General features: G+C 59.4%; 1 protein-coding gene across 3 annotated transcripts in view; it reads left to right on the top strand.

Annotated features, from left to right (window-relative positions):
• EIPR1 (EARP complex and GARP complex interacting protein 1) overlaps positions 1 to 20946 on the top strand; it is a 64360-nt gene extending 43414 nt beyond the window's left edge. For 2 of the 3 annotated variants that reach the window (XM_070459164.1, XM_070459163.1), the window contains 5 exons: positions 7099 to 7198; positions 13793 to 13929; positions 16311 to 16478; positions 17888 to 18055; positions 20524 to 20946. In XM_070459164.1, coding sequence (XP_070315265.1) covers positions 7099 to 7198; positions 13793 to 13929; positions 16311 to 16478; positions 17888 to 18055; positions 20524 to 20698 — 748 coding nt within the window. In that variant the 3' untranslated portion in view covers positions 20699 to 20946. The remainder of the gene's footprint in view (positions 1 to 7098; positions 7199 to 13792; positions 13930 to 16310; positions 16479 to 17887; positions 18056 to 20523) is intronic. The other variant, XM_070459162.1, reaches the window with a different exon arrangement.
• Positions 20947 to 27928: the final 6982 nt, after the last annotated feature.

The raw sequence follows: 27928 nt of genomic DNA, 5'->3' as shown, positions 1-27928 counted from the left end.
GGGCCCCGTCTCGGCACCCTCGCTGGGCTGGGCAGCGCTGTGTCTGTTTTGTGGTGGCGGGGGGCTGCCCCTGCGGGGAGTGCGGGCCCCGTCTCGGTGCCCTCGCCGGCACGAGGGGGGCGTGCACCTTCTCTGGAGTGTCTTCAGTGCAGTCAGTATCCTCCTGACGCACGAACTCGAGTCCGGGGAGGCGTGGGGGTGAAGGGTGCTGCTGGTGGTCACGTGCATGGCAGGCAGTGGTTCCGTTCCCTTGTTGCCCTTCTGAATTGTTACCTGTGCTGAAAGCAGATCTAGGAGTGCGGCTCCCAGCTGTGCTGACCGTCCTCTGCTGCTGCCCGTGGGGGCATCCAGGAGCACTGCACAGTCCCAGGGCCTCAGAGCGTGGCTGTGTCCACCGGCCGAGGCACGGGCTCCTATCCTCAGAGCCACCTGTCCTGAGCAGCCGGGACACTGGGCGGACAGCCTCCTCGCCTCCACTGCAACAGGCAGGGTTGGGCAGTGCCCGGCGGGCAACGCTCGTGTCCTGAGTCCCTTCCAGGGACCGGCCAGGACTGAGGGGGGACGTTCTAGAGGGCCTGTGGCTCTGTGTGCTTGGCGGGCACACGCTACAGGGGCGAGCACTGATGTGTCCCGTGTGGGCCCGGGCCCTTGTGCTTGCCTGTCCCAGGTGGCAGTAGGGTCACTGGAAAGCCACCAGATTCTCTAGAGCAGGTCTCCATTCCTGCAAAGGAGGTGACGTTTCTGGTCGTGGCAGGGCCCCTGGATTTGTGGTACTGTCTGTAAATGAGGCAGTGAAGGGGCTGGCATAACGTACACCCCAGACCCTTCGGGGCCTGACTTCCTGCTTCTGCCCGTGGGGACACAGGTCCCAACGTGGCCTGGAGGGGCCGCCTGGGGAGATCTGCAGCCCTTGACTCCCATGGGCTCAGTGTCACCTCCTCAGGGAGGCTCTTCCTAACGTCTCTCCAGATGAACCCTGCTCACCCCCACTCAGGCCCTTCTGTCGTTTTGCACGATTTCATCTTTTGTCGCATCCGTGGTCACCACTGCCTAGTTCGTGCTCCTGTGGCGGTCTCTGTAGACTGAGCTGCTTTCATGGCGGGGCTCTCAACCCTAAGGACAGCGCCTGGTGCTGGGAGAGAGAAGGAGCGACTTTCAGCACCGACAGCGCCTGGTGCTGCGGGAGAGACGGGGCGAGTTTCAGCACCAAGGACAGCGCCTGACGGTGCGGTGGGAAGGGGCGAGTTTCAGCACCAAGGACAGCGCCTGGTGCTGCCGGGGAAGGAGCGACTTCAGCACCAAGGACAGCCGCCCCCCCCCCCCCCCCGGGGAGAAGGGGCGAGTTTCAGCACCAAGGGCAGCGCCTGGTAATGCCGGGGAAGGAGCGACTTCAGCACCAAGGACAGCCCAGCGCCGCCGCCGCCCCCCCCGCCCCCCGCTGCGGGAGAGAAGGGGCGAATTGGGACCACTTGGGGCCACAGTGATGAGGCTGAGTCCTGACCGGGCCCTGGGCCCTGGGGGCGGGGTTTATACGCATCGCCTCGTGCATGTCTCACAGCGACCCCGTAAATGGGAACCACCACAAACACCCCTAGTTCCCCGGGGTCCCTGCAGCCCACCCGTTCCCTGTTCACCCCGGTGTCTCTTGCAGTCCCACGAGGGGGAGGTGTTCGGGAACGCAGCAGGCAAGAGCAGGAAGGGATGGCGCTCTCCTTCACCGGCTCCTGTGAGATCTCGGCCGTTTGACGACTGCCTTCGGCCGGAGTGCTGAGTAGCCTCCACAGGGTGACTGCAGCCCCGCGTCTCCTCCTGATGCTGGAGAGGCTCTCAGGCTGCCGAGGGGGTGGACCTTGGCTGTGGGCCTGTCCCCCCACCGAGCTGGGGGGCAGAGTCCGTGGTGTGGGAACAGGGCCACTTCCCGGGTGGTGTACGGGGGCAGGCACACAGATTGTGGGGTCTTGTGGGCGGTGAGACCCATTTGGGTGGGCATCTGCTTAAAGGAGGCGTCACTGAGATCAGAGCCCAGCAGTTTTGGGGATGCAGTGTGGTTATGACAGTTGGCTGCAGCCCCCTCCCCACGGGCCCTGCTCCCCCCTCAAGTGAAGGGGCTGAGATGGCTGGGGAGCCTCACCCCAGGCTCAAGCTGGGTCTCCCTCAGGCCCTCCCAGATGCTCCGGGCCCTCGATGGGGGACCACCGGCCTCTGCTTTCTGCGCCAGCTTTTTGGGGAAGGTTCCTCTTTGGGGTAGGCGGAGGTAAATGTCACGCTGATGTGCCAGCCTGGCTGAGGGTCAGGGATCTCGGGAAGTGGCATCCACATTACTCGTCTTCATAGGAGAAGCAGAAAGGCACAGGTGTTTGGGTTGAGTGTGGAGGAAACACAAGAAGAGAAGCTTGTGCGGGTCCCCGAGCACTTGGGGTGTCTTGGCCAGAAGAAGGGACGGGGCCTCATCTCTGGTTTTGTGGTTCTCCATTTCAGTCCACAGGATGGAGGAGTGTGTGTTGGTTCAGGTGAATGTTACACGGAGTGAATTCTAAGCTATCCTTAATATCTTCCAAAGCTGTCTCAGAGGATAAGTAGAGAGGATGTATGAAGTTTTCAGAGAGCCAACCGTTGACTCTGCTGTCAGTGAGGGTGGAAAGGTCTCCGTGGTTACCACAGCGTTGTCACGGGAGACTTAGCAGGTTTTTATAAGACCTGCGTGTGTCTTCCTCCTCTCACCCTACCTGAATGTCCTTAGGTGTAAAGCTTGTGAACTGGAGCCAGAAGTTGCCCTCCTGGTTCCTGGCTCACTGCTGGAGTGGCCTCAGCTTTGAGAGAAGTCTGGAAAGATGCTTGTGTGTGTGTATTAAGTCGCTTCAGTCGTGTCCGACTGTTTGTGGCTCCATGGACTGTAGCCCACCAGGGTCCTCCGTCCACGGGATTCTTCAGGCAGGAATACTGGCCTGGGCTGCCGTGCCCTCCTCCGAGTGTTCTTCCTGACTGAGGGGTCAAACCTGTGTCTCTTAGGTCTCCTGCGTTAGCCAGCAGATTCTTTACCACTAGTGCCACTTGGTAAGCCTAACAGCCCTTACTTTGTGCAGGGAAGGAACAGTTGGTGGTCTCACAGGACAGTGTAAAGACGCCCTCCCCCTTCCCTGTGGCTGATGTCTCCACGTCAAACGGGATGGTTGTCAGAGCCGCCCTGCAGAAGGAGGACAGGACGGGAGCCCCAGGGGGCGGTGTCCATCGGTTCCACGTCCACCCTGTGTTGTGATGGGGCCTCAGACGAGCCCACCCAGGGGGCTTCTGGGGAGGGCAGGTCCTCCTACCCGAATACCGTCCGTGGCTGGACTCTTAGTGCGAGGGTATCTTTCTGTTGAGCCCCGCACGTGGGTGATGGAGCAGTGAGTCTGTGCAAGCAAGCAGCATTAGAGTAAACACAGACCTTCACTAAGTAGCTCACTGGTGCCCAAAGCCCACACCCGTCTGCTGTGAGTAAGGGGGCCCTGTTTGGGCGTAAGCGGTCATGTCAGTACAGGTGTCCGCGTGTCACTGCCGTAGGAAGCCTTGCCTCCGTAGACTGATCAAAACGGGCTTCCTGGCTTCAGGGTGTAACTCTTGAAGTGCTCTTTTTTTTTTTTTAAATCTTCGTAGCATTTACGAAAAGCTAACTTACATTCTGCTGTAAATTTTTGAGCAGGAAGAAATTAATCAGGTTGCCAAATCTGTATTTTAAGAGAGAGATATAAAAATTGAGGAAATAATGTATTACATTCTCCTTGTAAAAGGTTTTCAAAACTTGACTGGTAACGACTGACACAATCACCAGTGACTTAATAGTTGTGTTTCTTACTTAAGGTTTTTCCCTTTCTCAGTAAAGCAGCAAATGGGAGAGTTTCGGAAAACCACTGGAGCCACAGTCCCTGCCTAGCTGTGCGCTCTGTCTTCAGCTCTGCGGCGAGCTCTGACTGCCGTCTCACGTGTCTCATGTTTGGTGGTCTCCGTCCTTTCAGCAGCTATGCTGCCCTGGCAGCCCCCCTGCCTGCCAGAAGGGACTGCAGGGAGTAGGTTGGAGAGGTAAATGACGTGGATTAAAAGTAATCGTAGCTCAGTTGGTAATGAATCTGCCTGCAGTGCAGGAGACCCGCGTTTGACCCCTGGGTCAGGAAGATCCCCTGGAGAAGGAAACGGCAGCCCACTCCAGCGTTCTTGCCTGGAGAGTCCTGCAGACAAAGGAGCCTGGTGGGTTTCAGTCTGTGGGGCCGCCAGAGTTGGACACGACTTAGCCACTAAACCACCACCAAAGTAATCTTGCACTGAGGTTGTTTGAAGGGTTTCTCGGTGTCCTTACCACAGGTGTCGAAATCTAGCGTGTGAATCACTCATTTTGAAGCCACTTGTCTGAGGGAGAGAAGTGAGTCTCGTTTGATCATGTGCAGCCTGTGAGACCGGGACCCTCACCCCTGCTGTCCTGGCCTTGTTAAATGCGCACAGAGCTTTCGTTTCTCTGGCTTGGGTTTGTTTGCAGAGACGGCCCTTTCCTCCTGTTTCTCTCTCAGTGATAATGAGGGGGTGCAATGTACATACATTGGCTGCGTGCTTCCTGGCTCCTGACTTGTTAATACAGGTTTATGTCGCTCACATCCATGGAGAGAGAGTAAAAAAAAAGCAGAAATGTGGATGACTTTTATGAACAAAGAAATAAATGCCCTAGTTTGGAGTAGCAAGTGTGGCAGAAACTCTGGGTTATTTTCCTATGTTTATAGCACTAGTTCCCTGGTGATGATGCGTGATGCAGTAGAATTTCCTTTTTTATTGCACTTTGCATGCCCCACTTATTCCAGTCTCTCTTGATCACGGGGGTTGCTCCCTGTAAGCCCACCGCACTTACTGTCAGATGCGTCACCCCTGGGTGGGCAGTGAACAGCAGCTCTGGTCGGCGGCCGGGCCCTGGTTGAGAGGGGGCGTCCCTTCTGGGGACAGTCTGTGTGCCTGCACCTCAGGCTCGCCCTTCTGCAGCAGGCACCCCGGTCGCCTGGCGTGCCGGCTGTCTGTAGACGGATACACACACACACTGGGTTTGTTGCTTCCGTGGGGGCAGAAGTCGTAGGACCAAAGGGAGACGCCTGGGAGGAGTGCAGGGGGAGAACATGGGAGCCGGGAGCCGGGGCGAGGCTCGCGGGCGGAGGCGGCGGTTTGGGGCGTGTTTCATCCGCAGTGACCGTGCGGGACGGTCCACACGTCTAGACAGCGGCCACCTGCTCAGTGGCCTGAAGAGCGCCCTTGTTTTATTTACCTCCTGGTCCTCGGTCCTGGTTTTCCTTGACGCAGCTTTGAGTAGCGCCTCTGTGTGTGCTCCCGTGGGGTTTGGTTTCTTCTTACAGTTTTTGACAGTGCGCTGTCCAGAGTCACCCATCATGTCAGCTTTGGCAGACGCACGTTCTGACCACAGCCTCCCCCAAACATGCTGGGTGCAGGCCCCTTTCCCTTCTGTTTGGGGTGTCTCTCCAGGCCCTGTGTGGGAGCCGGGCCTGCGGCAACAATGAGAACGTGCCCCAGACCTGGAACGGCGTGTTTGCCTGTCCTTCCGTGCCCTCCCCGCAGCCTCACACCGGGGTTAGACGGGGCCCAGGTTTCCAGCGTCCGGGCTTTCTCTCCATCCCAGGACAGCTGGGGGCTTTCTCCCTAGTCCCGTCTCTTTCACAGGAAGTTAACAAGCTGTTACTGACAGGATTCGTGTCAGTTTTCTGAAGTACCTGATTTTCTCTGCTTTTCTATTTTGGGCGTCTCTGGTCATTCAGGTGGGCCGCCAGGGGGCACAGTGGTAAAGAGTCCGCCTGCAATGCTGAAGACTCTGGTTCAACCCCTGAGTGGGGAAGGTCCCCCCGAGAAAGGAATGGCCACCCACTCCAGGCTTCTTGCCTGGAGAGTCCCCTGGACAGGGGAGCCCGGCGGGCTGCAGTTCATGGGGTCACACAGATTTGGACCCAACTGAGTGACCGAGCAGCAGGCAGTGTTGTGATAAAAGCCGTAACAGCCCGTTGACGGTCCTGAGGGGTCGTATTAGGGAGGTGCCCCCCGTCGGGCAGTGTTGTGATTTGTGTGGAAGAGAAGCCGTGAGGGTCTCCATCCATGTCTGCAGTGGCCGTGTGTGCGAGGATGTGAAATGAAGCTCTCTCCATAAGCTCTGAAGAATTTCATTAGGGAAGACAGAAATTCATTCCTGTGGTCGCGCTGAAAAATTCTCGATCTCTTCATGGTTTCATCACATAGGCGACGTGATTTTTGTCTCGTTAGTTGTTCAGATATGCATCGCGTCAGTTAGGATGGCTTTGGCTGCAGGTAACGGGAAACCATGACTCACGTAGGCTGAGACAGAAGAACGTGATCTGACATCTCGGGCCTGGCGGTTGACCAGGACTCTCAGCTTTGCCCTCCCAGGAGGGGGCAGTGGAAGATGTGGGCACTGGCCACCTGGGCCCCTTCAGACCCAGCCCCCAGCCGGCCCCCGTGCATCTCAGTGGCCAGGGTCTGTCAGCTGTCTGCGCCTCAGGTCCTGGGAGAAGCTGTCAGCGGTGCCTCAGCTCAGGTGCCTTGATGAAACCGACAGCTGGGGGCCCACAAGGACGCAAGAGTTGACTGCTCACAGTTCTCGGGGCTGGAGAGCTGGGATCAGGGTGTGGGCAGGCCAGGGGCAGGAGCGGGCCCTTTTCCCAGCTTGCAGGTGGCTGCCTCCCACTGTGTGTTCTCAGGACAGTGGGAGAGAGACGGAGAGAGAGAGACGGAGACGGATAGGAAGAGAGAGAAGCAGAGAGTCAGAGATGGAGCCTGGGAGCAGGGTCAGTCCCCACCGGGGCACTTTCCCCATCACAGGCCCCATCCTTCTGACCTCAGTGAACCCTCATCACTTTCCAGACGGCCCCCCTCTCCCACCCAGCACCAGCTGGCTCTGGGGGAGGGACGCGGGCGCTCAGGCCTCAGGAGTGTGGCAGCTGCCCCGGGTCACGCTGCCTCCCCCTGCTGACAGGCTGGGCAGGGCCTTGCCGAGGGCCGGGTGTCCGAGCTCCGGGCCTCGGGGTGGGCATCTTCTAACGCTGGGCTCCCTCCTTCCCGCAGCGTCACCTGGGAGCCCGCGGGAGACGGGAAGAGGGTCATCTCGCTGGCCGACAACCACATCCTGCTGTGGGATCTGCAGGAAAGCTCCAGCCAGGCCATGGTGAGTGATTTCAGGCCACAGGGCTTCTATCTTCCGTCTTCTTGATTAGACCCTTCAGGTGAATTCACAGTACATTTGTCGGTTCATATACATTTAGAATCTTGACACTGATTGTGCAATAAGTAAGAAGCAGACTGGCTCGTCGTCGGTCGGATGACTGACTGTCTCCTTCGGGCAGGAAGCCTCCGACTTGAGTCTAAGAGCCGTGTGCAAAGGAGACACGGAACCTGGGTGTTGACGAAACTCTCCCCTTTGGCCATAATTTGCCCCAAGTTGTGGTCTTCTGTTTCAGGTGTGAGTCTTTTTAATGAACGGTTTTCAGCATATATTTGGTTAAGGTCACCTTTAACAGAGGAGCATTTGTGACATAAAGGTTTCATGGTCATGAAAATGACTGTTGACCATGACGTGGTGACCCCTCAGCCTTTCAGGGTGTGGCTGTCGGGCGCGTCTGCCTTTCTGTCCATGTGGTATGCACGCTGGCTGCTGTCCTGCCCCGCCAGGCGCCCGTGTGTCCCCTGAGGTCTCGCCCTGCGGCGCGGGGGCAGCTCTGCTGCAGGGCCCCGACCAGGAGGCGGCGTCTCCCCCGATGGCCCGTTCACCCCCAGACCTGCGCAGTACTCTGCCCCAGCCTTCTTGGAAACCAGTCTGGCTTTCACATACTCCTCACTTCAAATAGTGTGTTTTTCACAAACTAAATATTCTACCCGTTGGTATGTATTTTTTTCATACGTGATTCCTTAAAATGTCCTCGTATCAAATGTCTTGTTTTATATGCATTCATAATTTCAGTGCATTTGAGAAAATGAAGCAATTTGACATGACAATGCCTCTAATGCCGCCCACACCTGGGCCCCTCTGCCATACCCGGGGGCTCGAGAGGCGTGCCTCTGGGAGACCCGTTCAGGGACCGTGTTCACTTCTGCCCGCTCATGACCGGGACGCGCGCTCAGTTCTTTTGCCTCGTGTCTTCACCCTCTGGGTTGAGGTTGCGTGTGTAGTGATTGATTGTTCATCGACACACAGCGCGGAAGTCAGACCCGTCCCAGTGTGGAGTGACCTGTCCACACACACAGAAGGACCTCTCACAGGCTTCCGCGGGAAGTTAAGAGTTGGCCAGCTTTCCTAGCACAGTCATAATGCTTCAGGAAAAAAATCTGTCTTTATTAAAATTAAGAAAAAAATAAGACATCTCTCAATCCTGGAGCAGAAAGCAGATTTCACCCAAACTGAGGCCCAAGTGGGAACATGAAGGAAGCTGGCTCCTGACGTTGCCCTGAGGCCCCCTGAGTCCGGGGAGACGCCTCCACAGTCTCCCCATGCCTCCGCCTTCCGGGGGACTCGGTGGGGTGTCCAGACCATAGTGCAGGGTGTGGACTCCTGCCCCCTGTCCCCACCTGCGCTCAGGGGGCTGTTCCTCGAGACCGCCCTTGAGCCCAGAAAGGGACGAGGCTGAGCAGTGAGGGTGCCGGGCCTCACGGCAGTGCTGTGCAACGACACTGGCCCCGGTCCAGGGATGTGCGGAGTGACGGAGCGGCCACCGCCCCCCCGGAAGGTGGTACCCAGGGGGGTTAGGAGTCCACTGCCCTGGGGCCCCCACTCTGCAGGCCCATCCAGTCATCAAAGTGTGAACAGCTCTTCAGACCCTCTGTCGTCTCAGAATGATTTTACGGTAGGGTGATTAATCTGTAACTGATTTTCTGCAGGGACCAATTTCGTTTCTCTCCCCCTTTTTTATCTGCTGTCAGCAGTTCTGTCGATACCACTTTGCGACCCTGGGGCCGGAGTATTTAATACCGAAACCTTCCTATCGATTCCAGCCATCTTCACACCCGGCTCCTCAATTTTTGTCCTTATTGTTTGAGGATATTGCCTTCTGCGGTGAATCTAATCTTATGCTCACTGCATCATTACCTTTTGCAATTAAATCGGAGGCTCTCTGCCATTTGTAATCATTAGCGGAGCCCTGGGGAGGCCTTGGAGGGGGTGCTCCGTGGGGCCCGGGACCCCCACGCGGGCCGATGCAGTGCCCCCCAGTTTGGGTCTGCGCGTGCTCATGCCCGGGGTCTTGGGCTTTCCCCGGCTGCGGGAAGAACTAGCTTCCGTGGGGCGGAAGGGCGGCTGGCGTCACCCGCCCGCGTGCAGGCCTGGGGGTGGTGCCCAGGGGAGCACTTCCTGGGAGAAGAGGACAGGCTTCAAGGACCCGGTGTGCTTCCAGAAATCTCTCGTGCAGGGTCTCACGTGTGCCGTAGGAGGCCGCAGCTCCACGTGGGAGCTGCTCCCTGCAGCCCTGCCTGCTCTGCCTGAGCCGCAGGCGGGCTCACCGCCCGGGGACAGAGGCCCAGGCTCCTCGCCTCCTTGCCCACAACCCTGCTTCCCTCTGCTTCCTGGGCTCCGCGCATGGGGAGTGGGCCAGTGGGGAGAAGGGCCGGCTCCTGGAGCCCCCAGGTAAGAGTGGAAGGCGCAGAGAGGCCGTCTCTCTAGCACCTCGCTCGTGGCTCCTCTATGGGACAGGAATACCCGTTACCTTCTCGCCCACCTCGGCCAAAGACCTTGAATCCGTCCTCCGAGCCTTCCCTGTTTCGAGTCTGTTTGGAGCCGAGATCACACCCGCATGGTGGGTGTCAGACACGTCTCTGTCCACGAGGAGGGGTTGGCTTCGGTGCGACAGAAGGAAAGCTCTGCTCTCCTCTTCCTGCAGTGGAGTCAGCCCTGCTTGAAATGAACTACAGATACATCGGAAATGACCTCAGGTTCCTCACCCTTGCTGGCACCTGCAGTTGTGTGTGCATGTCCTAAACACAGGGACTCTGGTTTCCAGGAGGCCGCTCTCAAAACCTGTGGAGCCGGAGCACTCCTGGGGGGCAGAGTCCTTCACGGGGGTGGGAGCTGCCAGCCCTGCGTGGGGCTGTCATGGGCTGGGGCAGGGCACGCAGGGGGTTAGCCCGCCTGCCCTGTGACCCCGGGGCGGGGGCGGCAGGACCCTTTCTTCCCGTCTTGAAGGCAACAATGGGGCTGGGGTGTCCAGCCAAGTCCTGTTTCCACGACAGTCCTGAGTCCTCTCCGCGGGCCCAGAAGACAGCGCCCCCGTCCCTCCCCCGGCTCCCTGAAGGCGGAGCAGATCTGCGGGCAGGGGCGGCGCTTTTTAGGGGTTTGTCTTGTTGAATCCTCATAAGCCTTGGGGGCAGATTCTTTGATATCTGTCTTAAAAATGAGACACAGGGGAGAAAGTTAGGCCTCAGAGAAATGCAGTAACTCGTGGTCACTCACTGGGAAAGTGGGGACCCACTCGGGGGTCCGGCTCAAAGGGGAGCTGCCCTTCCCTGGAGGCACCCCTGATGGCGTTGACTCAGGGGCATCCTGGGTGTTTCGTTGAGAACGCATTTGGCTTCAGGACATAAGAAGTGACTTAGAGAGGTTTTATTGTCTGCCGAAACAAGAAGCGTGGAATAAAGCCCCCCGGGGTTGGTTGATTCAGGGTCTTCATCAAATTGAGGGCCCAGCAACTCTGCATCTTTCTCCTCTGCCATGTCCACCTGTCACTGCTCTCTCCGTCGTGACCAAAAGGTGGCTGCAGACATTCCAGCCATCACATCCAGGCTCCATAGCATCCTTGGTTTGTAAGGAAAGCCTTTTCTGGGAGTCCTTTTGTCTCTTTTTCACGTGTGACTCTGTGTCCGGGCCTAAGCCTGTCTTGGAGAGGGGAACAAGCCCACCAGGCCTGGCTCAGGGCTCTCTTAGTCCCCGGGGGCCATGCGGGGTGTTCCAGGGAGAGAGGCTCCCGCGGTGGGGGCTGCTGTGTGACCGGCAGCCAGGGCCAGGCTCACGGTGGGCTTGCCTGCGTGGACGCGGCGTCTCTTGTGCTGGAAAGGCCCCTGCCCTACAGTTGCTTCCTGTTGGGGGCGGGGCGGGGGGAAGTAGGATGGTGGCGCTCGCTGAGCTCTCTGGCCCCGAGGAGTGTGTGTTGGGCCCCGCATCCTTGAGTCCTGCCCCCAGCCCAGGTCTGCCCAGTCCTGCCCGCTCCACGCTGAGTCCTGCCCCCTCTCCACGCCGTGGGGCTTGGTGATGGGGCTGCTGCTTGGGTCTCTGGAAACCTCACGCCGACACTCTCCTTGAACTGCCCCCGCCGGCTCGAGTCCCAGCGTTTTGTTCATGGGCGGTGCCTTCTTTGTTCTTGTCCTGCGCCAGTCGCTCTTCTGAGAGGGTTTGGGGGAGCCTTTCATCACTCCTGCTGGACCGGGAAGCACTGAATATTTCTCTTTAATGCTGGGAAGCAGATTACCATGTGCACTGCACCCTCTGGAGTTCTTGCTGAGTTCTGTCTCCGTGTCACCAGGAAACCAGAAAAAGTGATTGATTAACCTTACAACTTGCACCATGCTGGCTGCCCCACGTAGCCCCTTAAAAAATTGATGGTGAGCTGTCTTTCAGGTTTTCATTAAAATCTGCCTCGCAGACTTCTCGGCACCCATGGGCACGGCGCTCTGTGGGCCCGGTGGTTCCTGTGTTTGAGTGAGTGGTGGAGCGGGAACCGGTCCGTTTTGCAGGGCGGCTGTGACCTCGGGCGGGGCCCCTGCCCTCTCTGCGTGACCTCGGATGGGACTACTGCCCTCTCTGTGGGTGGGGGGCCCTGCCCTCTCTGCGTAACCTTGGGCAGGACCCCTGCCCTCTCTGCATGACTTCGTGGGGTCCCTGCCCTCTCTGAGGGGGGTGGGGGGCCCTGCCTTTTTTGTGTGACCTCGGGCGGGACTCCTGCCCTCTTGGTGGGTTGGGGGCTGGGCCGCAGCCGTGTCTCTACTGCTGAGTTCACACGGGGTCTTATCAGTTATCCATGCTCCCTGACAAGCGCCCACCACACTGTCAGCACTTCCCACAGTGGCCATCACGTGGTTTCTGTGGGAACAGTCAGAAGTCTGGAACCTCAAGGCCTGTGAGGCTGCGGGCCAGGTGTCAGTGGGGCTGGGGTCTCATCGGAGGGCTCTCGGACGTGCATGGACAGAGGGCCTGGGTTCCTCATGGACTGTTGGCCGGAGGCCACCTACATGGGCTTTGGAAGCAGGCTGTGCTGGTCAGTTTCGCGCACTTTCCTTCTCTTGGAGCCCGACGGAGTCGGAGTAGAGGCAGCACGGGGAGCTTGACTGGCAGTGACATTTCGTAAGGGTTCGACCTGGCGCTTGCTCCCGATCATGGAGTTGGGGGCAGGGCGGGCGCCCAGGAGGGCTCCCTGTGAAGCTGGACGGTGCAGGACCATCTGCAAGTTTCCTTAGAGATGAGACGCTGTCCTGACCCTCCGACCTCTGTCTGGAACTCAGGGTGTGGACTCCAGGCATTCGGTCCCTGGGAGAGGAGCGCGTGTGCCTGCGCGGACTGGCGCCGAGAAGGGCTGGCACGCAACCTGTTGTCCACGTGGTTTGCAGAGTCGGTGAGGCGGGAAAGTGGGTTTTGGGGAGAAAGGTTTTCTGGGACAGGTTGAGACTGTCCAAGGAAGAGGTGAGGTGCTTCCAACTGGTCAGTGCCTCCTTCACGGTGACCCCTTATGCGGCGGTCACTACGTAAATGGGGCCCTGGCTCAGAGTCATTCTTAAAGATGTCTCTGCTATCAGACTTCTTAACGGGGCCAGGCTCCTGGGAGAGGAAGCCATGGTTTTCCCCAGGTTCTGATCGAATACCCTTGCACTGACTGCCTCATGGGCCACAGCTGGTGGGGCTGCGTCTGGGGCCTCCATCCAGCACTGGGCCGCGTGCAGAGGTTCTGCAGAGGGCGAGGCTGGTATTCAGGGTGAAGTGAAGTGAGTTACGAGGGGCGGGTGTCTGAGGGCCACAGACAAGCCCGGCGCCCCCGCGTCCATCCCCACAGACAAGCCCCGGCGCCCCCGCGTCCATCCCCACAGACAAGCCCGGCGCCCCCGCGTCCATCCCCACAGACAAGCCCGGCGCCCCCGCGTCCATCCCCACAGACAAGCCTGGCGCCCCCGCGTCCATCCCCCCAAGTGACAGGCCTTTGTGCGTGAGATCGAGGGCGGGTGGGCAGCGGGATGGGGTGCCGTCTCCCAGGCTCGTCCAGGGCCAGTGCTCTCCAGGGTCTCCTCTGTTACCCACTGGGATCAATTAACCCCCAAGTAACAGAGCTAGAGGCCCTTGAGGCCGGGGAGGGACTGTCTGAGCGTGTGTGTGGTCAGGTCGCGGCCGTTGGTCCCTTGGCACCTGGGGCCGCCCGTGCAGACCCCTGCCGCCTCATCCTTGTCTTTGGAGGAGGCCGATGCTCGGGCTCTTCTGTATCATTGCCTCAGATTTGAGCAGATCCTCTGATCTTACACCGGCAAATCCTGTCTGAGAGATGCTCTATTAATACCCTTGCTATTTTTTTGCTCTGCTCCATTTTGTAAATAAATAAATATATATATACACATTTTTGGCAAATATGGTTCAAACATTCTTGCCTTTTAAGGGGAGAAAACAAAGACAAAGCTTCCTAATTATTTTCAATAATTATCTTCTACGGTATCCTATACAAGATATCCTCTTAAACGTTCTGAATAGACTTCAAATTACTTCTGTTTCCTTCTTCCTTTGAAAACATCACCAAACCCATAGCTGGCCAGCTCAGCGTCGCTGGAAGGGAAAGGACAGCTGAAGTTCACTACAGGCCGCTGGAGCCCACATCACAACTGCTCCCAGGTGGCCACGGCGAACGACACGGCCATCCGAGGCTGGGACACGCGGACCATGAGGTCAGTGAAGGCCCGAGCCAGACTCGCGCAGGTGCCCCGCCCACGCCCCGCCCCCCGCACCCCGTGCCCCGCCCCCTGCGCCGTGCCCCGCCCCCTCGTGCCCCTCCCCCTCGTGCCCCGCCCCCTCGTGCCCCGCCCCCGTCCTCCAGGCTCGGTTCGGGTCAGCTCTGTTGGGAGCCACGCGGCCGGTCTGTGTCGGTCTCGGGGTCGTAGGGAGCTGCACAGCCGCCTTCCTCCTCCGCCCTGCCTTCAGTAACCAGGGGCTGTGGGTCCGAGCCTCTCACCGGTGGTCTGGCTCCTCCGGGTGCCCTTCGGTGGCCGCAGTCTCCCCTGGAGATCCAGGTCAGGCTTTTGCAGCAGCTCAGGCCCGAGGCGGTGACCGCGGGCTCCCGGGTCCTGTGATGGGTGACTCCAAGGTGAGGGCTGCCGTCTGTGGCTCAGCAGCTCTGTGCCTCCGGCGCGCACGCCCAGGGGTGATCAGAGTTTGTCACCTAAGTCATTACACAGACAGCCCGCGCTGCTAACGGAGCACAGAGAGCAGCTTCTCCGTGCCAGGTGTGGTGGTGACGGGTGCGCTCTGTTGTCATGGCAACGGGAGCCCGGCAATCTTTTCTAAGATACAGTTTATCCCCGCAGCACACCGTAATTTATCACTAAGCTGCAGAGACGGAGGTCGGGAAATAACTCGTGTTGCCTTCAAGGGCGGCGGCACAGCCTTAAATCTCGATCTGGGGCCCCTGAAAGCGCAGGGGGTAATCCATAATCGAGGTGTGTGTGTGTGCTGGGCTGTGCTGGGTTTGCTGTGAGGCTGAAAGCTGCGGGTTTGGATGGTGGGGACTCTGGACCGGAATGCGTGCCTCCAGGGCACGTGGCTGTCTTTTCCTGTTCTCATCGTTCCTTGAAGGATGTGAAGATTTTTGGGGTCTATATGAAAACCTCGAAGGCTAACCTCACAGACCCCGAATCCAGGGTCTGGGGGGTGGTGTCCTGCAGCCCCCTTGCCCGCCGTCCCTGGAGGGCGTCCCTGGGATGCTGGGCAGTGGGTGCACCAGACTCTTCTCCGCACAGTCCCTTTCCTGCAGACAGCCTCTATGCCTCCTTGGTCTTTTTCCTGCCCACTGCGTGTGCCTCCTCGGCTGGCTGCTTCCGGGGGTGCACGGGGCTTTTGTGTTCAGACCGCTGTGCCCAGAGCTGGCAGGAAAGCCTGAGTCAGCACTCTGCAGGCCCCAGGACCCTGGCAGGCTTGTTTTATCCATTTCCCTACTTCCCTTGCAAGATCTTGAGGCTTGGGCCTCTTGTTTAGGGAGAAATTACTAGGCTATTGGAAAGGTACAGGATGTAGAAACCAGTTCCAGATTTTAAAGTGGCTTTGGGCTGGAAAACCCAATCTGGGAGAAAAGATGAAAAGGACTGAAGTCGTTGCCATGAGCAGGAGCGTGGAGGTCTGGGGTGCCAGGTGAGGCAGCTGCCCCCTGGGAGCTGCAGAGAACATGTGACCCCCCCCCCCAGCAGGATACGGAGAGGGCGGAGTGACGGGCATGTTGTGGGGCCGGGCTAGGCCTTGTCCATCCTGCTGGACGCAGGCCTCTTGTCCAAAGCCGCTGTCCCACCTCAGGATGACCGCTCCTCTGGTTTGGGTGTGTGACGTGAGAGGGGGTCACTGTAGAGACAGGACAGTGTAATTCCACACCCTATGAGGGGTGGCTTGGAGCTGGGCGGTGGGGAATCAGTCAGGTCTGTGCACCTGTGTGTGTGCCTGCTCTTCTGTACACACGCGTGTGGGCATGTACACCTGTATGTGTGGGCACATGTACCCATGCGGGCACACACGTGTGCTGTGTGCATTGTGTACACGTGTGCTGTGTGCACTGTGTACACGTGTGTGTATGCACACAGCACATGTGCAAATGTGCACTCTAAACAGCTGTGGCCGACTCAGCCTCTCCTGCCGCTGAGTCGACACCCAGGCTGTGTGTATGGATGAGGGATGGCCCTGGCCGTGACAGGCAGTGTCCCCCTCAGTGTTTCTGTAGCTTCTCCTGCTTCTCCTTCCTATTCTGTCTCTGCGGCTCCCGACAGCGTCAGCACTGTATCCTTGTTCCACGCACTTTCTGTCTCTCTGGTCCTTCCCGACGTGGGCTGTGTGCGCTGTCCAGTCTTGTCTCTGCTCATCCATGACAGTTCCCTCCCTCCGGCTCCCTCTCATCAGGATGCCAGGTCGCCCCATTGAGAGCCGCCAGCCAGCCCGTCTGCAGGGTCAAAGGCGCGGCCAGCGAGCAGGAGCCCCAGCCCGGACCCCATGCTGGCTGGGGTCTGGGAGGGGGCTGTGGGGGGCAGTGCTTCCCATGTCCCTCCTCTTACCTGTGCATCCCCGCCCCCAGCCAGATCTACTGTATCGAGAGCGCCCATGGCCAGCTAGTGCGGGACCTGGACTTCAACCCCAACAAGCAGTACTACCTGGCCAGCTGTGGGGATGACTGCAAGGTGAGGTTCTGGGACACCCGCAACGTCGCCGAGCCCGTCAAGACCTTGGAGGAGCACTCCCACTGGTGCGTGCCTAGTGGGGGGGCGGTAATTAGGTGATTTATTTTGCTGATTACATCACCATTTGGAAAGGCAGAAACCAGCCTAGTTTGTGCTGCTGTGACTCATTCAATCAACCAGTTTTATTTTTCCTAAAGAAATACTAATTCCAAATCTGAATGTGCTTCATAAATGTAGAAAAAGAAAAACATTAGATTCTGTCTTCTCTTGAAATAGTGCTGGTTCACATATGCAAAAATGAACGTGCACAGATGTTCCTGGGGCCTTATGTGCCATGCGTGGGGTGGAGACCCCCAGTGCCCAGTGGTAGGAGGGCGGATGTCAGTCCAGCAGCATCCATGCGGGGCACGGTGAGGGCGTGAGGCAGGGCTGGGCGTGCAGCACGCAGTGCACCCAAGACCCACCGTTCTCCCCAGCGTGTCGTTTCTGTGTGTTCACCACGTGCTGGGGGCTTTTTGCTAAGAAGTGAAAAGGATCAAGTCGTAGAAAATCAGGCATAGTGTGAGCCAGTTTTTATCCATATAAAGCACGTTTGTGCGTGTTTGTGTGCTTATGTACGTTTGCATGTATGCTTCTGTCTGTGTGCATATGTGTGCCTCTGTGTGCTTATGTCTGTGTGTTAGTGTGTACCGCTGTGTGCGTGTACACATCTGTGTATACACACGTGTGTGCTTGCATCTGTGTGCGTATCTGTACTGCTGTGGGCATGCACACATCTGTGTATACACACGTGTGTGCTTGCATCTGTGTGCATATCTGTACTGCTGTGGGCATGCACACATCTGTGTATACACACGTGTGTGCTTGCATCTGTGTGCATATCTGTACTGCTGTGGGCATATACACTTCTGTGAGTGCACGTGTGTGTATTTACCGTTTGAATGCTGGAGCACAGTGTAGACAGTTCAGTCATCCCTGCAGTCCGGGAAGAAGCTCCCGTCCCCTGGACCCGAGTGGGCTGTCCGGCTGTCCGCTGCCCACCCCCCAGTCCGAGGTCTGCAGCACCTGCCCGGCGGGCGGCCCAGCACAGCGAGCTCGGGTCCTGTGGGTCAGAAGGAAGCAGGGCCTGGTGACCAGAGCAGACGGGAGGGCAGCCCTGGCCGGGGCAGTGTTCCTGGAGGCCGCCCGGGGCGGGCTCGCGTGTCGGTCGTCTCTGGTCTGCACTGTGCTTCGGGCAGTTACGGCCTTTGGTGCTCCGGGAGGCCTGTGTGCACACTGCAGTGAGGCCAGTGAGTCCCCCCGCGGTCCCTGCTGCCGTGTGGTCACGTCTCTGTCAGTCAGGATTTACAAGGTTTCAGGCTGTGCCATGAGCCTGCCCCCGCTGAACACCACCTGGTGTTGGCCTGAGCGGGACGAGGCTGCCCCGTCTGGGGGGCCGGTGGTACCAGCGCCCTGTCCCCCCAACCCCCCCCAGGGTGTGGAACGTCCGCTACAACCACTCGCACGACCAGCTGGTCCTCACGGGCAGCAGCGACAGTAGGGTCATCCTTTCCAACATGGTGTCCATCTCCTCCGAGCCCTTCGGCCACCTGGTGGACGACGATGATCTGAGTGACCAGGAGGAGCGCCGTCTGGAGGAGAAGTACGTGCTTGCGACAGGCGGCCCTGGCGTGCGGGAGTGTCTCCGGGTCCCTGTGGCTAGTGTCGGATGCGTCCACACGGGGAGGTGCGAGGTCGTGGGTGATGGAGTCTGGCGGGTCAGCAATACCGTCTGGTGTGGCCTCTGAGACATGTGTCTGTCCACGTTCTTACTGAGCTTCACGGGTAAGGTTGTCAGGACTGCGGCTGGTCTGTACCTTCGGGAGTGAGCCGTGACCCCCGCTGGCCCTCGGGACACCCTGTGGGGGAGACTGCGGTGGGTGTCCCTCCTCGCTGTGCTGTCCTGGGCCAGGCTGTGGCCCGTCTGTCCCACTGGCAGGTAGCAGGGCAGGACCACAGGCCCAGACCTGGTCCGTCCCCCACGCCGCTTCCCCCGAGAGCCCGAGGCAGTGCTGGGACCTCCACATGAGGCTTGTCCTGACAGCCGCACCATGCTGTGGTAGCGTCTTTTCCCTGAACCTTCCAGCCCTACTTGCGTCTCCTCAGGGGCCCTCTCTTCACCCTGGGGCCCAGGCTCCGAGACTCATAGGGCCCTGGGCTTTGGGGCTCACACAGGGCGGCGGCACCCAGGAGGGCCGGAGCCCTGCGTTAGCAGCCTGGGTGTTGAAGGAGACGCCCCTTGTCTCTGGGGAGGACGTGTCTTCATGTGCGGTGGCTGCTTTCTGGTGTGAGGGAGCCTGATTCAGGCCTCCCTGGAGTCGGATCCGGGGTGGGGGCTCTGGAGTCAGGCAGCCTGAGCCCCGGAGCACAAGAGGGCTTGTCTTTCTGTCCTGAGCATCCTCACTGTCTTTCGTTGTCTGACTTCTTCCGCTGCCCCCGACCTCACAAGTGAAACTGAAAGCCCCTCAGTCGTGTCTGACTCTTTGGGACCCCATGGATATACAGTCCATGGAATTTTTCAGGCCAGAACACTGTAGTAGGTAGCCTTTCCTTTCTCCAGGGGATCTTCCCAACCCAGGGATGAACCCAGGTCTCCTGCATTGCAGGTAGATTCTTTACCAACTGAGTTACAGGGAAAGACCCCCGTGTGAGATGCTGACTTGGTAGCGACCTGTCGATCGCCTTCCTTGATGCTGCCGTCCTTCTGTTCAGACGCCGGGAAACGGCATGCAGGTGCAGCTGCGCTGGCTTCAGCCCAGCGACCCGCCCCGTGCAGGGCTTGGGCCTTCTCTGCTGTCCTCCCTGTTCTCGGCAGGCCGGGGTCTGTGTCCTGTCTGTACAGCGGACACAGCCAGGGGTCCCACCTGCACGTGGCAGCTTCAGACAGGCTCACCAGAAGTGGAGGCAGGCGTGTGGCTGGCAGGCGTGCCCGGAGATGGCATCATGGTGAGGTGCCCCATGGTTTCCTGCCAGCCTGCTCCTGGGATTGGTCCACACGTCTTAGTGAATCGGGAAACGGGATCCCCCTGAGGACTTATATGAAGGGTTTGTACCAGGCTGCCCGCTGACCACCGCAGGCTGGCTTCCTGGGAGGACAGGGCCAGGGGATGAGTGGGATCCTGAGCCCAAGACCAGGGGGCACGTGGGGCAGGGTCTCCCAAAAAGGGTCTCCAGAGCCCAGGAGGAGGGGCATGCTGGGCAGGGTCTCCCGAAAAGGGTCTGGTAGCCTCGGACCAGGGGGCAGGCGGGGCGGGGTCTCCTGAGAAGGGTCTGGTAGCCCCAGATCAGGGGGCAGGTGGGGTAGGGTCTCCCGAGAAGGGTCCTGCGTGCTGAGAGCCCTGTGGGCAAGGAGCGCTGGCGAGATGGGGGCAGTGCCCCGAGGCCCTCTGGTGGAGAATCTGTTGGTGCGCTGCAGGCCTGTGGTCTCTGCCTGCTTGCAGGCGGCGCAGCTCCGCAGGCTCCCGGGGGTCTGCGTGCGTCTGCGTGTGTCTGCCTTCCGGCCAGCTTCCCAGGGAAGGGACGCGGGAGTCCTGGTTGTGGGGGTTGATGGGGAAGTCACAACCCCAGGCAGGACCTGCTGGCCCTTTGCACTGGCTCCGGCCAGCCCCGCACCTGGTCTAGGCTGGGGCTGCCTCCACCCACCCCCGGACTGTGCTGTTTGGTCCCCAGGTCCCTCTGTCAGATGCCACCAGACCATTAGCCATTCTCCGCTCAGCCACTGTCCCCTGAGCACAGACACGTCCTGCTCCAGGGCGAATGGAGGAGGTGTCGGGCAGTGGATGGCACCCCACCGTGGCTCGTAGGCCCTCTGGGGTGGCCCTGGGCTCCTGCCCCCAGGAGGTGTTGGGCAGTAGATGGCCCCCCAAGGCCCTGAAACCCTTCTGGGGGTGGCCCTGGGCTCGGAGGCATCAGGCAGTACACAGCCCCCCACGGCCCTGAGACCCCTCTGGGGTGGCCCTGGGCTCTGCCCCCCGGAGGAGGTGTCGGGCAGCAGATGTCCGCCCCCCTCGCCCTGCCCCTCGGCGGCTGGGGGCAGGGCGCCCGCCTCTCACGTGTGTCGGTGCCTTGCAGGAGCCAGGAGCCCCCGCAGGACAGCGTCATCGCCACCTACGAGGAGCACGAGGACAGCGTGTACGCCGTGGACTGGTCCTCAGCCGACCCCTGGCTCTTCGCCTCCCTCAGCTATGACGGGCGGCTCGTCATCAACCGCGTGCCCCGAGCGCTGAAGTACCACATCCTGCTGTGAGCGCCGGGCTGCCTCGGGGCCCCGGCTGTCCAGGCAGAGCCCCGTCGGACGCGGGCGCCGTGAACAGTGGCAGGGCCTCTGCCCGCCGACCTCTGCGCCCCTCCGTCTCTGCCCCGGAGACTGACACAGCTGCCCAGACCGAGTGGGGCGCGCTCCCTCCTCCCGCTGAGAGGCGCTGGGCGTTTCCCTGTGATTTGTTTCCTTGACGTCGACGCCGTCTTCTCGCGAGATTAAATGGAATAAAAGCAGCGGGGGCGGCTGTGGAGTCCTCCCTGGGGCTCCGCCCCGTCTTCCCGCCTCCGCGGGGCCGCTGACGCTGCAGGTGTCCGGGGTCTCCGCCGGCCGAGGCCCCGTCCCTGGGCGCCACGTGCCCCGGGGTCCTGCGCTGTGAGGCTGACGGCCCCCTTGTCACCGCGCGGTCACGGCCTGCCTCGGTCACCCGGACGCCTTCCCGCTAAGTCCCAGGTTGTCGGTGAACCCCCCTCCCCCGAGCGCCCTGAAGCCCCGAGCCCGGTCCGCCTCCGTGGGGCGGGCGCGTTCACCTCAGAGAGGCTGGCCCTGCGCGCTCTCCCCTGACTGGACACTGGAGGACCAGCGCGGCACCTGGCTCACACTGAACCCGTATAGACTCTGCTGGATTGGTGCTGGGATGAGGCCCGGGCCGGCCTTCCGGCTCTTCTCAGCAGAGGGCCCCTCCGGTCCGCGGGCCACGTAGGACCCCAGAGTCAACGCAGAGGGGAGGTGGGCTACAGACCCTCGGTCCTCAAAACTCAAAAACTGAAGCTTGCTCCCTGGCGGCTCCAGCCCGAGGTGGACTTGAGCCCTGCCTCGGACCGTCCACACGGCCACAGCAGGGCAACACCCAGACCCACTGCACCCAGGAGGGGCACCCCCCACGTCCAGCAGTCCTGACTCGGACACGCGGTGACCCGGGCTTTCCAGCGTCGCCGTCACCCAGTCACGGCAGCTGCCCCCCCACCGGTGTCTCTCAGGTCCGCCTCCCCTGCTGTCCCCGGCCGTCCTCTGAGACCGAGTCCGGCTGTCACCTCTCCTCTGAGGCGCCTCCTAGGACTCCAGCCCCTCGGCCAGCCTCGCGTCTTCCTGCCCGAGTCGTGTGCAGAGGTTCCTCAGACAGCCCTTTGCCCGCGTGCTGGGTCCAACAGGACTGCAGGAGATGTGCCCCTTCCGCAGGGCCGGGCAGAGACAGTGATGCCCCCCCCCCCCCCACAGGGTTCTGGGGCGCAGGCTCAGCCCAGTGCCAGCCACGGCGTTTCCCTGGGGGTGCCTCGGTTACCTCCCATGAGAGCTGGATGCCGTCACAGCTCTATGCGGGAGTAAATCAATTTATCCTGTAGCGCACTTAGGACCCTAAGTGTGTATGACCATTAACGGTCATCTTAATAGGAACACATGCAGGTCAGTCCATTTTAAAATAGTTTAAAATTGCAAAAGATCAGAGACCATATGTGTTGGGAAAGGTAAAATCTTCTCTGTCCCCTTTCTAGTTTATTCTGTCTGATGTAAGAATTAACCCGAGACAGATGACAGGAGAAAACCAGATTTAATTACATAGGTGCAGAGTACCCGTGAGCAAAGCAGGACCCAGGATGGGCTGGGCAGGAGGCTCCTGAGCGTTGGGAGGGGAGGGTTTCACGGGGAGGAAGCAGGGAGATGAGTGTCTGGTGAACGGTTGCTGAGCCACGGGTAGAGGCAGGACAGGACAGGACTTCTGAGTCCCCCTCCCCGCCTGCCCCCGGCCGTGTTCTGTGTGGGCATCTCTGGTGATTCTGCACTCCTCCGGCCGGACTCCCCTAGACAGAAATAAAAGCCAGACTTCCTGGCCCGCAGGCAGGCTGCCTGGGCCCAGGGTGGGCAAGAGGAGACGTTCTCATACCGCCAGCAGGGCGGCGCCAGGCTTTCTCGGCTTGGCTGGGGCTCCTACACTTAGGTATCCAGTTGGGAAGATGATGAAATGACGATTTTCCAGGTTTCACATGAGAACAGAACGTGTTCCCTGGGTCTGGCTTCACTCAATATGTTCCTTCCTGAGCCGGTGTGTCCAGGGCTCAGCGTGACCCCCTTCCCCCGACTCCCACCCCAGGGTCAGCAGGAGGAGGGCCAGCTCCCGTGATCGGGATGTCAGAGCCCGGAAGGTTCCAGGAGGACGGCAGGTTCTCAGCACCCGGCCGGCGTGTGGCTGTAAACTGAGTTGCTTTCACCAGGCGTCAGTGTTGGCAACATCGGAGCTCACTGGTCCCTTTGCTCTGCCCACTGGCGGTGCCCCAGCGAGCCAGGTGACCCTTCTGTCTCCTGAGACCCTCATCACCCCTGAGTGCAGGGCTGGGATAGGGAAGACCCCCACAAGGAAGCCCAGTCCCGGTGGAGCAGACCCAGGCCAGAGACCGGTCAGAGGGTGTCAGATTACAGAGCCCTGCTGGCCAGCGTGGTTGCCGTCCTTTGGCCTTGCACATCTCCAGGGGCAACAGGTCTGATCTTGGGACACCCCCGTAAAGTCTCCCCAGGTTATCAAGCCTGGAGGGACGTCGGGCAGGAGGGGGTCGGGGGCATCTGTGGCTTCATCTGAACAGGGCCGGGCTTTCCCACCCGAGGTGGGGGCATCCAGAGGGGCTTCAGCGGCGGGGGTGTGTGTGTGTTCCGGGGGCGGAGCCCTGGCCGCTTTGACCTGGGATCCACGTGCTGGGCCGTGTAGGGTGACTTGGACTTCGCCAGCATAGCTGTGTTCTTTGCTCAGCTAATGAGCCCCTGGCTGGGGCTGAGAGCTGCCCCTGCCCTCTGCCAGCCTGGAGCCGCTGCTGCCCTCCCAGGACCGGCCTGTGGGGGAGAGGGCCATGGGTGGGGGGGCCTCCTGGGCCCCAGAATCCTGCTCTGGCTCTCAGGTGTCTTCACGGGGTCAGCAGGGACCACTGCTGTCCTTTGTCACTAGCCTCCTCAGTTAGGGGAAGCGGGGGTGCTGTGTACGCACCCAACATTAGAGAGATGGGCCGGAGTGACCCGAGTCCCACGCACGTCCTAGGAAGCCCCTCGTTGCCACGACTCTCCTGGCTCAGGTGCACCAGGAAGTGTCCTCGTCTGCGGCTCTGACTGTCTCGTGTGGGAGGCGCTTGCCCTAGGGGCGGGCTGTGAGCAGCAGTTCAGAGGGGCCAAGGCAGGGGACGTCAGCCTGTGTTCTGTCACCACAGGCCACGAGCCGCTCAGGCTAAAGGGAGAACCGCTCATCGGCCTGGCCTGGAGGGGCCGGTGTGGCGTGGGTGAGCCCTGGGCCCGCGGCTGCAGGGAAGTGAGTGACTGCCTGAGGCCCGCCCTCCCCCAGAGCTGGAGGGTGTGCAGCGGGTCAGCTGTGTGGATCTGTGCTTTCCCTGCCTTCCAGCTCTATCGCCTCTGACCAGCTAGATGTCAGAGCCGACAGGAGGCCAGGGTGCTTGGCAGGCGCTGAGCCCTGGGTCTTGGCGGAGCTCCCTGCACATGGTGGGATGTGACGGGCCCTTGGGGTGTGAGGGAGTCCCCTAGGGCCAGGGGGCTGGTGCCGGGCCCGGGGAAGGGCTCCGCGGGGTCATGAGCAGGTGCAGGGACGTGAAGCCTGTATGCACCGTGGAGGCCACGCCGGACCCTTGGACCATGTCCGCCTGGCGGCCCTGCCCCCTGGTACCCCACCTGCAGGGCCATGTACAGTGGCTTCCTTCTCCAGCCTTGTTTTTTAAGCACGATAAGAAACAGGATATTTATCATCCTCTCCAGTAACAGAATCCAGACCCGGAGAGAGGAGCTCGTGCGTGCTGTTCCCGCCCAGCAGCTGCCTCATTTTCAGCTATCGAAGCTGATGGCCCATCTACTTTCTGATATAGCCATGATGGGTTTAGGAGATTTAGACAGGATTTTTTTTTTATAAGCGTGCAAAAAGAAAAATAGGACTGCATATATGATAATGATGAATCCTCCAACTTCTGTGTCTAAAATTGCTTCGAGGCAGGAGTTCTGCACAATAATTCACGCCCTGTTGTGTCTTATGCTTAATAAGCGTGTGGAAAACGGTTATGTCAGAAATGCCTTTCCCTTGTCATTTGGTGCCTTCTCAATGGTGCTTGCGTGGTGGTTGTGGCGGGGGGTGCTGGGTGCCCCAAGAAGAGCTGCTCAGGGCCGGGAACCCGCGACCGGTGGGGCGGGGGAGACAACTTGGCTTGTGGCGGACACTCCCTTTCCTGCCCCCAGGTGCGGCTGAGGGCACGGCCAGCTGGCCCCTGACGTCTCTCCAGGCTGTGGGGCGGCCTTCAGCTCTGACTGTGACCGGGGATGTCGCATTCTCCCTGGGAGGCACGCAGTCCTGTAAGACCGTCCTGGAGCGGGCCTGGGCACAGATACTCATGTTTATATAGGGGACCAGCTCTGCCACCGGCCCCGGGGGTCGTTCACTGTGTTCTGTTTTGATCCGACAGATGGAGACAGCTGCAGGGCTCCGCGGCGCCCCCGAGGGCAGAGAATGGCAGTGCTGCTGCGGGCGGGTCCCTGATGCCACCCGGACCGCTGTGCCGCCTGCCTGGGTCAGGGCAGGCTCTGTGCTGACCCCAGGGCCGTTCACACCCAGGAGGGGGCCTGACGGCCCTGCTGACCCTGCGCCTCTCATGCCCACCTCACAGCATCGTTTCAAGCAGAGATGGGGAACGTGGGTTTGCAGCCGGAGGGCCTGGGTCAGGCTCACAGCCCCTTTGCTGATGGGCACTCGGAGGCATCTCCGTGTCCCAGGCCATGGTTTCCTCGTTTGTAGAAAGAGAAGGCCCTCGTCCTGAAGGCACAGCTTAGATTGTTTGATGAACACAGGTCCAGGTGTTCAGTAAACTTACTCCAGATGTAATGACTGGGAGGGTTTTGGTGACTGGTTCAATTCTTCTCACGGTCGGTCTGTGTTGATTTTCCACTTCTTGGTAGGTTGCGTGTTTCTAGGAATGTTCCCATGCCTTCTGGTTGCCCCATTTGTTGGCACTCAATTGTCAATAGTGATCTCTTATCCTTTGTATTTTTGTGGTATCAGTCATTACACCTCCTCTTTCACTTCTGTTTGTTTAAATTTTCATCCTCTCTTTTTTTCTTGGGGAATTAGGCTAAAGGTTTACCAGGTTTGTTGAATTTTTCAGAGAAATGGCTTAGTTGTGTGGATCTTCTTTATCATCTTTCGGGCTTCTGTTTTATTTATTTCTTAACCTTTGTTATTTTCTTCCCCCTGCTAACTCTGAGCTTTAGTTCTTTTCTCTAGTTCCTAAAGCTGAAAAGTTGGTTATGTGAGAGTTTTCTTTTTTCTTAATGGGGATATTTTATGCTTATCCTCAAATCATCTGTACCTAGCACAGTGCTAGGCAAACTCTGGGAGTTTGGGCAAACTCTGAGAGATAGTGAGGGACAGAGAGGTCTGGCCTGCTGCAGGCCATGGGGTTGCAAAGAGTTGGACATGACTTAGTGACTGAACAACACTTGTGGCTCAGCTGGTAAAGAATCTGCCTGCAATGCAGGAGACCTCAGTTCAGTTGCTGGGTCAAGAAGATCCACTGGAGAAGGGCTAGGCTACCCACTCCAATATTCTTGGGCTTCCCTTGCGGCTCAGCTGGTAAAGAATCCGCCTGCAATGTGGGAGACCCTGGTTCGATCCCTGGGATGGCAAGATCCCCTGGAGAAGGGAAAAGCTCCCCAGTCCAGTATTCTGGCCTGGAGAATTCCATGGACTGTATAGTTCATGGGGTCGCAAGGAGTCAGACTTCACTCACTTGCTCATGAACAGCAGCAGCAATAATAACAACATGGAGCTGGGCCCATAAACCTCGAGTGAGTGTCGTACGCAGTGAACAGACTTCACACCAAAAACAATCTGCATCTTAAAACTAAAAAATTTTAAGGGAATACTGTTAAACAGTGGAATGACAACAGTTAGCTTGATGTCTTGCAGGTGTTCAGGGCAGAGTGCCAGAGGATGGGTCACACGGGGTTGTGACAAAGTAGCATTGAGGTCTTCCCTTAAGCAAACATGGACTTCCCAGGTGGTCAGTGGGTAAAGAATCGGCCTCCCAATGTAGGAGATGCAGGTTTGACCCCTGGTCCGGAAGATCCCCTGGAGAAGGAAATGGCAACCCACTGCAGTGTTCTTGCCTGGAGAATCCCATGGACAGAGGAGCCTGGCGGGCTGCAGCCCATGGGGCTGCAAAGAGTCGGGCACGACTGAGCCTCTGAGCACAGCACTGGAGCAGACGTATGTGGGGCTTGGGCCCTGGAGATGTGGAAATACTAGGGACATAAAGCAGATAAAACTGTGTCCTGGCTCTGAAGAGCTCACAGTTTAGTATGTTCATTCAAAGCAACGGAGGGTGTCGGTTGGGGCACCCACGTTAGGACACTGAGTCTGAGCCCAGGGACCCCATGCCCGAGCGGCGATGGTCCCCATGGGGTGCTGTTAGGCGCAGCGGGGGTCCCTGGGCCCTGCCCTCCTGTGGCTGCTGGCCTGCCTGCCTCCTCCGGGAGGTTCCAGGGCTGCCGCTTGGCGCGCCCGTGCCTGGGTGATTGAGATACGAGTAACTGCCTCACAAAACGCTGATGGGAACAGGACCCCACAGACGTTTGCACCCCTGCAGCCGGTGCGGACCCCAGCTTGCGGGGGCCGCGCAGACTCCCTGGGGACACAGCCCGTCAGGCGCACACACCGCGGGCACTCTGTCTTCACGACAGTTGGGCCGCATCCATCATCCTGCTGCAGGGATAAATCCGCGTGACCTTCACACATCCTTGTCTAAAAACTGCTAATGTGTGCTCCTTTTGAAATATTCAAGATGTTGGGTGTGATTAAATGGGAGACAGGTTAAGGTGAGTTATGGCTTTATTTAAACTTCAGTGCGTTGGGGTCGACCTATTATGTGGAGGGACTGAAAGCGCTTAATAATCCAAGAGGGCAGGCACGGTGGTAGATCAAGACGTGATGCATCGCCGTGCAGGCTGGAATCCATCCCAGGCGCCTTCAGACAGTCGTCCTGCCGAGACCTGGATGGGAGCCTGGCCGTTGCATGCCCCCTAGAGGACTGGGCCTCATCCCCCGTGCTGCTGGAGGCCCAGGATGGGTGGGTGGATGTGTGACTGGGGCTTAAGGCTCCAGGGCAGCATCCTGGAGCCCCAGAAACCCCCCGGCCTCACATTCTTGGAGTCCCTCCTCCTCCAGACCATGTCCCCAGCCAGTGGCAG

This window comes from Odocoileus virginianus, chromosome 31 (genome assembly GCF_023699985.2).
Source record: "Odocoileus virginianus isolate 20LAN1187 ecotype Illinois chromosome 31, Ovbor_1.2, whole genome shotgun sequence".
NCBI classification, from domain to species: domain Eukaryota; kingdom Metazoa; phylum Chordata; class Mammalia; order Artiodactyla; family Cervidae; genus Odocoileus; species Odocoileus virginianus.
This window is presented reverse-complemented; position numbering and strand designations above follow the sequence as displayed.